The sequence below is a fragment of the Delphinapterus leucas genome, chromosome 21, assembly GCF_059928025.1.
Source record: "Delphinapterus leucas isolate spDelLeu-1000000601 "Yukka" chromosome 21, BTC_Dleu_Yukka2, whole genome shotgun sequence".
Taxonomy (NCBI): Eukaryota; Metazoa; Chordata; class Mammalia; order Artiodactyla; family Monodontidae; genus Delphinapterus; species Delphinapterus leucas.
In genome coordinates this window covers 14,227,581-14,240,181 of record NC_143149.1, presented here as the reverse complement: position 1 = coordinate 14,240,181, position 12,601 = coordinate 14,227,581, and the positions used below count along the sequence as shown (strand labels likewise).

Genomic DNA, 12,601 nt, shown 5'->3' with positions numbered 1-12,601 from the left:
ACACCACTTCACTGAGCTTTGTTATGTTGGTTGGCATCCCCGTTTGGGTGTACTTCAACAGACAAATGTTACTAAATAAAGACCAAAATGGACAAATATTTTACCTCTCCAAATGCAAATACGGAAAAACATAAGATAATAAGAAACGCACATTTAGAGACAGCCTGGGCATGATAGCTAAAGAATTGCTCTGAAAGGTATTGATTGAGAGATTGGACAGCTGGTTTGGGTCCCAACTCTGCCAAGAGCTGGCGGTCCTGTGAGTTTTGTCAACTTTATTTTTTCATCAGTAAAATGGCTGCTTTAGATGGGTGGTGACATGAAGAGTAGAGGTGTAGGAATTGATGACTTCTCAATTTTAGCATTTTAACTTTTTTATAATACGTAGCAACTCACAACTTCCTGGCTCGCTGTTCATGCTGCATTGAATCTTAGACATAAAATATGTAAAAAGGTGTAGTTTGAGCTGAGCTAAAGAAAAGCCGTGAAAACTTAATTATTAATTTGAGGGTTTCATTCTGTGTTATCATTGCTTTTCTTCAAACAAATCTTTGACGCTTTATTGCCACTCATCTCCTTTTTTGTGAATGTGTAGAGCAGAATGTTAAAATCCAAATACCAGTCATTTGAACTTTTCTTTCATTGTTGGACTTCAGATAAGTGTAGTTTCCTATACAAATCCAGAACATCTCAAATATTTCTAAATAAAAAAGTTAATGATATATTTCCCTAAAAATATTTTTTAAGAGAAAAGAGATTAATCAATTACAGATCAGATCCTTTTTTATTCTTACACAGGAGGTTTATACCTGCAATATTTCTAAATCCAGTAGGGGGCAAGTTTTAAAATACTTCACATGCGTTTCAGTTACTTTGTCTCAGGTGGGGAACTGTTATTTGGAAGGATATCTGAGTAGCTTTTTCATTTTGATTCTATAGCTTCATACTGTAGCATCCTTTAGGCTGAGAATGGAACTGTCAGACCACTGTAATTGTTTCAAAATTGCCACTTTAAAAATGTAGCACTCTTCAAATTAGCTAGATGTATTAAACATTTTTTAAAAGCATCATTGAAAGACAGGCTCCGTACTACAAAATGAAATGCATCCAAGTTGGACTTTAAATGCATTTTCCATCAAGAAAACTGGGAGTACTTATAGAATTGTCTTGTAGGGGTCAAAAATAAATTTTTAACCCCTACAAGCTGAAGGAAAAAAAAAAAGAATCCCATTTTGTTTTCTATTGGATAATCTAAGGTCCTTGGGCTCAGTCCACAGCTCACTCACCGATACTTTACGCTTGGAAAGTGCTCTGTGGCGAATGTAAAAAAGTGACAGTGCCTGTCATTCGTACACCTCTCTTGGCATTCCTGAGCACTCTTGGTAATAGAGCTGTTATGGTTCAGGCCCTTCATATGTAGGTCCACATAAATATCTTTGTTGCAAGCTGGAAATAAAATCAGAAAATACGGTTATCTTCCAGTCTCTGGGGGCATCTGATAATTCTATCTTAGCAACCGTCCCTCCAGATTTTGCTCTTTCAGTTCTTTCCCTGACTTCCTCAGAAGGCGTCTAGTTTTATTTTAATCTGCTCAACTCCTACTCTCACATGGAAACGGTAAGAGAATGTCAGTGTCCTTTTTGCACTGCAGCAATATTAGACTTGTACATTTCTGCTTCAGCTTTATGAACTGACGTCTCTTGTCTCCTTAACTCCACTGATGGATTGATTCACTAATTAACCTATTCAAGTATCTGGTATATCTCACCATTAAGACAAGGGTCATGTTAACCTTTATGGTTGCTTCCTTTGATTTGAATTAATATATTTAATAAGGACTTTCATATAAAACTTTAAGCTGGGAAGGAGAAAGAAAATAAGTGAATGATGAACTGGTGTAGTTAGATACGTCCTATGAGATAAATTTTAATGAACTATAATGGGGTAGGGGGGACATGCATGTATGCTAGTTTTTCCTCTACGAGGAAAGAACTTCATTAGGAGACCTCGTTTCCATATAGCAGGGTTTTATTTCATAGCCACAAAACCATACCTGATGTAACTGCACGTACACATCACAATAACTAGTATATATCAATTCTAGCAAGACATCTTACCACTTATTTGGTCTGAGCATTGCTTGGAAGAATATCCAGAAATTGCTCCCGTCATATTGACCATCGGCAGTGTTTCTGCAACACTGTCTTTCAGGATGCAAGTAAACCTGTTTTTTAAAAAAATAACATTACTGGGTGAAAATCTATGTTTTAAAATAATGGGTCTTAAAAGTTAGCACACAGAGAGTCAAAGAGAAGGAAACAAACTTCTCTATCTCATGCCAAAACAAATATATTCTTAGCAAGACTGTGAGTTTGTTTTCCATTCCAACATCCCGACATTGAAAAGATCACATGTAATGCTCCTTCCTAACTGGAAACAGGAGTGGGTGAACTATGGCCTGTTGGTTAAATGCAGCTCTCTGCCTGTTTCTGTACAGTTAATGAGCTAAGAAGGGTTTCTATGCTTTTTAATGATTACATTTGAAATCATTGTGTAAGTATTTATATAATATCCTTGATTTTGCCTCTGGACCCACAAAGCCTGAAATATTTACTCTCTGCCTGTTAAGGAGAAGTTTGCCAATCTCTGTTGTAGATTCTAGAATAGTAAATTTTATAAGTTCAGGGCACTATGAATGCATTAATAATGCACAAAGATGTTAATAACTTCATTCTGCAGTAAAGCTTTATCATTAAATTTTCAAGCTCAATATGGAAACAAAAATGGATGGAATGTCCTAAAATTTTTAAGAATATGACTATAGAGACAAAACCACCAGATGCTATTTGCAAATCTTAATAAGATTCTGGTTAATTGCTATAAATTACACTTGGGGGACAATTGAGATGATATAAAGGGATTCTTATTAATTTTTAATGTTTTTTGTGTAAGATAATATATGTTGAAATATTTAGGGGTGAAGTGTTATGATGGTTTCAAATTATTTCAAATGGTTGGACATCTACACATATATAATAGGGAAGACAAAAATGGCAAAAATTCTTGGGGGAGATAGGAAATCATTGTACTATTCTTTCAAATTACCTTTATAAATAATGAATTTTTTTCTAATAAAATGATTGAGGGAAAAGTACCAGTTTAAATCATATCAAATATCAATAATCAATTGAAAAGCAAAGAACAAAATGATTAATTGGCATTAAAGTAGAAAGAAATCAGAGAGAAAGTATCATTAATATTGAGACCACAAGAAACCACACTGAGGGGCATGTCTGTTCCTCCTGACCTGCCTAAACACTACTGTTTTTTCTGTAATATTTAAAATTTCAATGGAAGGAAAATACATTTTCCAGTTGTTAACATTAAATTTTATAAAATGGTAGACGGCAATTTATTGTTGGTAATTGTCTGTCCGTCTGTCATATAAAATCTATTTCCTCTATGTAGAAAAGCAAACATTTACCACTTGGTAGGATCTTCAGATGATGATTCAGCCATAAAAGTGAAGAGCAAACACCTTGGATGGTGGGTGCAGACTATTTGGCAGTGCTTGGCATTTGGTGTGAAAACAACAGTAATGTCTCCTCCTTTAAAGTAGGCATCTTGGAACAGCTTGGTCACACACTCTGTGTTATAATACATTACACGTGTTATTTGGGATTTTAGTGAGCACATACCCAATCAGGTAATAATCTCACAAAGGCAAGTGAAGTAGGGCTCCTTAACAGGAAAGATGCCTGAACATGGAAATCAGGGCAATAAAAGCTTTTAGTTTATTGGATAAGCAGCCCCAGATAGAAAAGAAAATCACTAAATGGCACGTGTGCCTCAATGGAATGGTGCTTCTGAATGATTGTCTTGGAGACGTGGGTGCCTTGTGAGCAATTGATTCATTTCTCAGATCTTCATTGGCAAAAATGCTCACAGGTCTAGAATGACCTCTGCTTTTCCCTTTCCCCAGCGCCGCTCCGTGTCTAAACTCCATGTTTATATGAAACAAAGGCTCCACACTGATCATCTTCGGGTGACATCCGATGGCCCTGGATGTGATAATGTACTACATCACCTCACTATGTTAAATGGACCCGTTTTTTTGGTTTGTTTTGTGTGTGTGTGTTTTGTTCTTGTTGTTTTTGTGCGTTAGTTTCTGCTTTATAACAAAGTGAATCAGTTATACATATACATATATCCCCATATCTCCTCCCTCTTGCATCTCCCTCCCTCCCACCCTCCTTATCACACCCCTCTAGATGGTCACAAAGCACCGAGCTGATCTCCCGGTGCTATGCGGCTGCTTCCCACTAGCTGTCTATTTTACATTTGGTAGTGTATATATGTCCATGCCACTCTCTCACTTTGTCCCAGCTTACCCTTCCCACTCCCTGTGTCCTCAAGTCCATTCTGTAGTAGGTCTGTGTCTTTATTCCCGTCCTGCCCCTAGGTTCTTCATAACCTTTTTTTTTTTTAGATTCCATATATATGTGTTACCATATGGTGTTTGTTTTTCTCTTTCTGACTTACTTCACTCTGTATGACAGGCTCTAGGTCCACCCACCTCACTACAAATAACTCAAGCTCTAGGTCCACCCATCTCACTACAAATAACTCAGTTTCATTTCTTTTTACGGCTGAGTAATATTCCATTGTATATATGTGCCACATCTTCTTTATCCATTCATCTGTCAATGGACAATTAGGTTGCTTCCATGTCCTGACTATTGTAAATAGAGCTGCAGTGAACATTGTGGTACATGAGTCTTTTTGAATGATGGTTTTCTCAGGGTATATGCCCAGTAGTGGGATTGCTAGGTCATATGGTAGCTCTATGTTTAGTTTTTTAAGGAACCTCCATACTGTTCTCCATAGTGGCTGTATCAATTTACATTCCCACCAACAGTGCAAGAGGGTTCCCTTTTCTCCACACCCTCTCCAGCATTTATTGTTTGTAGATTCTTTGATGATGGCCATTCTGACTGGTGTGAGGTGATACCTCATTGTAGTTTTGATTTGCATTTCTCTAATGATTAGTGATGTTGAGCATCCTTTCATGTGTTTGTTGGCACTCTGTATATCTTCTTTGGAGAAATGTCTGTTTAGGTGTTTTGCCCATTTTTTTTTTTCTTCTGCCCATTTTTGGACTGGGTTGTTTGTTTTTTTGATATTGAGCTGCATGAGCTGCCTGTAAATTTTGGAGATTAATCCTTTGTCAGTTGCTTCATTTGCAAATATTTTCTCGCATTCTGAGGGTTGTCTTTTCGTCTTGTTTATGGTTTCCTTTGCTGTGCAAAAGCTTTTAAGTTTCATTAGGTCCCATTTGTTTATTTTTGTTTTATTTCCTAAATGGACCAATTTAATTGACCTACAACACTATGTTAGTTCCTGTCCCACAACATAATGATTGGATATTTCTGTACATTTCAAAGTAATCATCATGACAAGTCTAGTTACCATCTGTCAGCATACAAAGATATTACATAGTTATTGACTATATTCCCCACACTGTACATTTCATACCTGTGACTCATTTATTTTGCAACTGGAAGTTTGCATCTCTTAATCTCCCTCACCTGTTTCTCTCCTCCCCCTATCCCCCTCCCCTCTGGCAACCACCTGTTTATTCTGTTTTTCTATGACTGTTTCTGTTTCGTTATGTTTGTTCATTTGTTTTGTTTTTTAAGAACTAATATGGTCTTGTGGGTCAATTATACTTCAAAAACAAACAAACAAATTCATTTAGAAAGAGATCAGATTTGTGGTTACCAGAGGCAGACATTGGAGGAGAGGGGAATTGGATAAAGAAAGTCAAAAGGTACAAACTTCAAGTTATAAGATAAATAAGTACTAGGGACATAATGTACAGCATAAGTATAATTACCACTGCTGTACGTTACATATGAAAGTTGTTAAGAGAGGAAATCCTAAGAGTTTGCATCATAAGAAAACATTTTTTTCAGTTTCTTTAATGTATCTCTATGAGGTGATAGATGTTCACTGAACTTACTGTGGTCATCATTTCACAATGTATGTATGTCAAATCATCATGCTGTACACCTTAAACTTATACAGTGCTGTATGTCTACTATACCTTAATAAAACTGGAAGAAAAATAAAAACCAAACAAATAAATAAATAGACAGGAACAGGAAAAAGACTCTTGGAAAAATTATTGAATCCCCTTCCACTGAAACCATAAGTAAGTTAAAAATACAAACAAAGCTAAATTGCATAAAATTAAAATTTGCTTCTGTTTCTAGAAAGAGATATTGAATATTCCAGATTGTGGAGTTTTAGGTCATTATTACTTAGTCACTGAATAAAAGTGTTGTAGTTTTTAATTTTGGTATAGTTTTATTGAAAAATACTACAATATAACCCTTAGTTTTCTTAATATAAAAACAAATATATAAATATATATAACAAAAATAAAATATTTGGACAGAATAAAATATCACTTAAATTTATTGTAGCAAAAATAAATAAAATTAAAAATAACTAATTTCTATTGTAGTAATAACCAACATACCAATAAATATGTGGGAAAGTATATAGGTAAAAAACAGTAGAAATTATCACTAAGGCTTATAGGATTATACAGTCCATGGACTTAAATGGGGGAAATTTTCATCTTTATTTTCCCTAGCTTCTAACTAAAATATGGCATATCTTTCCATTATTAATGTAAGAAAAAAATGCATTAGGGTTCACAGTATCTGTGCCTTTGTCATAATAAAAATCGCATATTTAAAAACACTATAGTTGCAGATATCTCAAAATATCATTATCACTCATTCCTAGTTTGATGGTAATTACTATGCAGTTTTAGACCCACCACTAAATCTTACTACATAAAGTGTTAATAAGAAGCACATCTATTTCTATATAAATTTTTTTTTTACAGTTTAACTAACTATATTTAAATATAGTTTATTTGTTTGGTAATCCTATGTATTTCACTATTTCTTTAAAACATTATTCTGAGGATGGAGTCCAGTTCACTAAACTGCCAAGGGTTACATGGGAGAAGAGAGTCAAGGATCCTGCCACAGCTCTCCTCAAAAATCCACCCCATATGCCTTCTGTATTACCCATCTATAATAACCTCTGTATATAACATGATTTTCTCCAAAATTGGCAGCTCCCTGAGAATGACCTGAGGGTGAACAGAATCTTCCTCCTCTCCCCAGGCTCTGTGTTGCTTCTAAGGAAGCTGTACGGCAGCCTCCATTAATAGAGGGTCTGTTCGCACCTCGAAATAGTCCCATTGACCAAGGAAATCCCACCTCTTAGTGCAAAGCAAGCATGCTATATTAAAATGTTACTTTTAAGAAGCTTATTACTTATTTGGTAAATTTTACATGTTTAATATAGGTGCTGTATTTCTTAAAATATACCACCTACTAATTGGATCATTTAAATTTACAAGGCAGATTGATTTTCAAAATCCAAACACAGCTTCTTAGTGCCAGTAAAAACTGGTTAATCTGTTTTTGGTGAACTAGAAAGTGCCTGTTTTTGCATATGGACTTTATATTCCAGAATTCTTGCTCATATAATTTATTGGCTCAACTAATTTATGTGTTGGTTATTTTGGACTTTTTGACGGACACAATCATATCATCCATGGACAATGAGAGTTTCTTTCTCGTCCTTTACCTTTTACTTCTTTTCTTTTCTTATTGCAGTGACTAGGCCAGTATAATGTTTAAGGTAATTAATAGTGAGTATTCTTGTCTTATTATCAATTCCTAGGAAAAACTTTTAGTATTTCACTATTATTAGCTTTCGTGAAGATTTTTGGTTTAGACTTTTGTCTGTTTGTTTCTTTAAAGATATCCTTTAACAGAAGAGGGAACTTCCCTTTTAATTCCAGTTTGCTAAGAATTTTTATCATAAGTGGAATTTTATTATATATTTTTTCTGCATGTATTTTAAATTATTATTTTTTATTGTAGTAACATATATGTCTCCAGAACATTTTCATCTTCCCCAACTGAAAGTCTACATCCATTAAACACTGCCCATCCCTCCTCCCCTCAAACCCTGGCAACCACCATTCTACTTTCTCTCTCTATGAAATTGACTACTCTAGATAACTTTCATAAGTAGAATCATCCAGTATTTGTTGTTTTGTGACTGGCTTATTTCATTTAGCATAATATCCTCAGAGTTCATCCATTTTGTGGTATGTGTCAGAATTTCCTTCCTTTTCAAGGCTGAATAATATTTCATTATTAATGCGTGCATACCACATTTTGTTTATTCATTTGTTGACAGATACTTGGGTTGCTTCCACTGTTTGGCTATTGTGAATAATGCTGCTATGAATATATCTTTTTGAGACTCTGCTTTCATTTCTTTTGGATGTGTACCCAGAAGTGGTTCATCCATTGATTTTTGAACACTAAACTAATTTTTCATTCCTGGAATAAACCCAAACTTGTCACAATGTAATCATCCTTTTTGGGTTTCTTTTAACATACTGCTGGGTGATGTTTGGTAATTCTTTTGTTTCTGATAATTGCATCTACATTCACAAGGAAAAAAGGCCTATGATTTGTCAAAATGTCATAATATCCCTGTCTCAATGTCCTTGTCATGTTTTGGTATCAAGATCACACTGGCCTTACAAAATGCTTTGGAGACTGTGACTTAGTTAAGCTTCCCTAATATATGTTTGTTTTTCAATTACTTAATTTCTGCTGTTTTATTTTTTTCTTCTTTCTAGTTTTTTTGCATTTAATTTGCTATTCTCTTTCCATCTTCTTAAACTGGATTCTTACATCATTAATTTTTACAGTTTCCCTATTCTAATATATGCATGTAAGTGTACACACTTGATTTCAGCACCAATTTAGCTATGTCCCAAAGTTTTGATAAGCCATATTTTCATTATTATTCAGTTCAATACATTTTCTAATCTCCATTGTGATCTCTTCTTTGACTGATATTTATTTAAAAGGGTATTATTTAATTTTGAAACATTTGTGATTTTCCAGTTGTCTTTTCTTACATTTTATCTCAATTCTATTGTGATTGGATAACATGCTCTGTAGAGTTTTAATCCTTTAAAATTTGTTGAGACTTGCTTTAGGGCCTTTTATGTGGTCAATTTTTGTAAATGTTCCATACGCATATGTAAAGGATGTATATATGTAGAGATGCAGTTCTTGGGTCCAATGTTCAAAATATGTCCATTGAGTTACTACTGACCTATCAATTAAATAACAATACTATTTCATAATGATGACAATGAAGGAATATAATAACCTGGATAAGAATCTTGTCACAAAGAAAAATGAAATTATGAACTGTAGTGTTTTATTTTAAATCTCTACCTAGATTTACCATTTTCCACATATGCCAGAAAAAAAGTTTACTGTGCATTAAATGCTAGCAAGAGTAGCAGAAATTAAATGTAATATATGTAAGGCTTTTTTTAAAAGGAATGCTTAAACTTTCATTTTAAATAAAGAATAAATATAAGGGCTAAAAATACTTGAACTGATATGTCCTTCTGAATATTGGTTAAGTAATTTATAAACAAACTTAGTGGACATGATGTAGAGTGGAGAATTCACAACAGTGATTAAATTATTGAAATGCATAAACTGTGTAGGAATATTTGCATTTTTGGACATTTTGGGGGACATTTTTCAGTCCAAAATTGCCTCTGTGTGTGTGTGTGTGTGTGTGTGTGTGTGTGTTGCATTGAACTGACTGCTTTATGGAAAATTGACTAATCAGTGAGGCAAGTCAAGATTTCTGCTTTTTAATATTGGTCTTAAATATCAGTTAAATGTGTGATATAGATTTAGACATAAACATAGTATAGATATGGATATAGATATAGATAGACATAGATTCTTAGTATCATGAACAATTCCTTTACCTCAGTTTCCTTCCCTGCTTTGAACAATAGTGTGATTTTCCTCTCTGGGCTTATACCCTTCTGTTTTCTCATCACAAGTCAGGGAACCAAGCTATTCCCAGTCCATACTAAAGATAAAACTCTACTTACCACCAGAAACTGAGGCAAATAAAATGAAATGTACCATTTGATATAATAAAGTCATCCTACAAAAAGAAAAATGTACATGTGTTTAGAACACAAAATGTGAATTTATAGTTAATTTACTGATATCAGAGTTTACAAGAAATACGGAGGGAGAGGAGTAGTTAATTCAGTAGTGTTCACAGAGCTCCTCTCGTAAGCTGAATTTTATCTTTCCCCAAGCCTAGAGCGTTCCTCAGCATGGTCGTCTGTGCAGTGGTCAACACGTTCATGGATGGGAAGGACCAAGGGCTAAAAGGGAAGGGTGCTCTCACTTTCCTCCCTTCCCTCCCCCTCCTCGGCCTCCAGCTCACTATTAATCAGACATTTCTCACTGCCATCATCTGACTCTCTCCCCATCCCAATTTTTCCATTTCTTTCTTCTCTTTCAATTCATTTCCTTTCTTTCCATCTTTGAGGTTTCTTTTCTAAATCTGTCAAAGAAGCTATAAATGATTTTTTACTAACAAAATTTTCTAATTTAAAAATTATGTTACAAATCTATTCCTAGGTTGTCTTGGTCACTCATACATGTACTTATCCCCACAAAGCCCTGAACTGACAGCTCTATGAAAAACCTGCTATGAGACAAATCAAGTCTTCTGATTTGTTCATATTACTCTTGAAAATCTTTTTAATTTGTAAAATACTTGCTATTGAGTACAAACTATTACTCTTCTTCCGTTCTGCATCTCCTCCCACATTGCTTATGGTTATTAACTAAAAACCTCCAAAATGTTAAATCAGACACATTTTAAAAATCAATCATTGTCTATTGTAAAAATATTTTAAAACCCCATGGTACAATAGAAAAAGGCACTTCAAGGAATAATTGCTTGAGGGAAATCTTAAATAATTTTTGAAATCATACCTGAAACTCCTTGTTTGCTGCAATTCTTAATAAGAATGTCTTTCTTTTTCCAAAATGGTTTTCATCCTCCTCTAAATGAGATTTTGCAGGTAATGTTCACTTAACTTTAATATTTACTTTTACTGGTTCCTAGTGTGATGTAACATCGTCTCTTTGTACAGCATGCCTGTGAAAGTCCTGAAAATCTTTGCATATCAAACACATACCTTGGTAGAGGTGCTTGCTTTTTGAATACATTAATTTTTTCTCTCTTATTTTACTATGCATTCAAACAAGTGACATACAGAGAAGCTTAGAGAACTTGAATTTGCCCATGTGCCTTAGCAGTTGGTCAAACTCACAATTAGGATGCCTGCTGGCCAAAGCTGCACTTAACCACACTTTCAAATAGCAACTGTTAATCATTAATTCCAGGCTAACTTGAGTCTCACCATTTAAAAAGAAAACAAGGGAAGTCTGATGGACTTGCTGATGCTCAGAATAGCAGAGAAATGAAACTCAGCTGTTCGGGGGTTACAGAGTGGGTCATAAGTAAGGGGCCGATTGTAGATGCCCTGCTGTTCTGCAATCACAGTTTCCATTTATATAGTGTTACCTCCTCAGAGGCCTAGGAAGGTAGGATTCGTTCTAATGAGCCCAGCTCTCTTTTATCCCACTTGCAAACACTGAATGCCTTTAGACTTTAAAATTCTTTTGAAAAATGGAAAAATATGTGATTTTCATAGCTTTCTTTTTTTTTATTTTTGGGTGCGTTGGTTCTTCACACGGGCTTCTCTAGTTGCGGTGAGCGGGGGCTACTCTTTGTTGCGGTGTGTGTGCTTCTTATTGTGGTGGCTTCTCTTGTTGCAGACCACGAGCAGGCGTGTGGGCTTCAGTAGTTGTAGCACATGGACTCAGTAGTTGCCGCATGCGGGCCCTAGAGTGCGTGGGCTTCAGTAGTTGCGGCCTGTGGCCTCAGTAGTTGTGGCACACAGGCTTAGTTGCTCCACAGCATGTGGGATCTTCCCAGACCAGGGATCAAACCCATGTCTCCTGCATTGGCAGGCAGATTCTTTTTTTTTTTTTTTTTTTTGGCTGTACGCGGGCCTCTCACTGCTGTGGCCTCTTCCGTTGCGGAACAACAGGCTCCGGACACGCAGGCTCAGCGGCCATGGCTCACGGGCCCAGCTGCTCCGCGGCATGTGGGATCTTCCCGGACCGGGGCACGAACCCGCGTCCCCTGCATCAGCAGGCGGACTCTCAACCACTGCGCCACCAGGGAAGCCCTGGCAGGCAGATTCTTAAACACTGTGCCACCAGGGAAGTCCACATAACTTTCTTTAGATCTCAGTGCACTAAGACACCAATGGAGAGCTAAGAAGTGACTGTCTAGCTGTTGAGTGACAAGCAATCCAAAGACAGCAGGTCAGTTCCCTTTGTCCATAAGGGCACCTCCTAGTGGTAGGACTTGTTGCAGTTCATAGAGAGGAAAGCTTGTGAAATACTTTGTGGGGTTTCACTTAATTATGTTTCTGTTCAGAGCCTTCCCATGGACCTTGAACAAGGACTCTATGGAAATCAGGATGGTGCATGTCCTCTGTTACCCAGATCTTTCATTAGTTTATTGGTCATGTAACTTAAGCAGAAACCAGACTCTTGCACTTATGCTAGCTACCCGT

The 12,601-nt window shown here is 35.8% G+C and overlaps 1 protein-coding gene across 1 annotated transcript; it reads right to left on the bottom strand.

The window, feature by feature from the left end:
* Positions 1-1,078: 1,078 nt before the first annotated feature.
* Positions 1,079-11,608, bottom strand: LOC111173428 (coagulation factor XI). The gene is made up of 4 exons (XM_022571039.2): positions 10,040-11,608; positions 3,485-3,647; positions 2,118-2,224; positions 1,079-1,446 (listed from the first exon to the last, which is right to left on the bottom strand). Exons 1-4 carry the CDS (start codon positions 10,092-10,094, stop codon positions 1,283-1,285), a joined length of 489 nt encoding a protein of 162 aa, XP_022426747.2. The 5' UTR covers positions 10,095-11,608; the 3' UTR covers positions 1,079-1,282.
* Between the last annotated feature and the right edge of the window lie 993 nt (positions 11,609-12,601).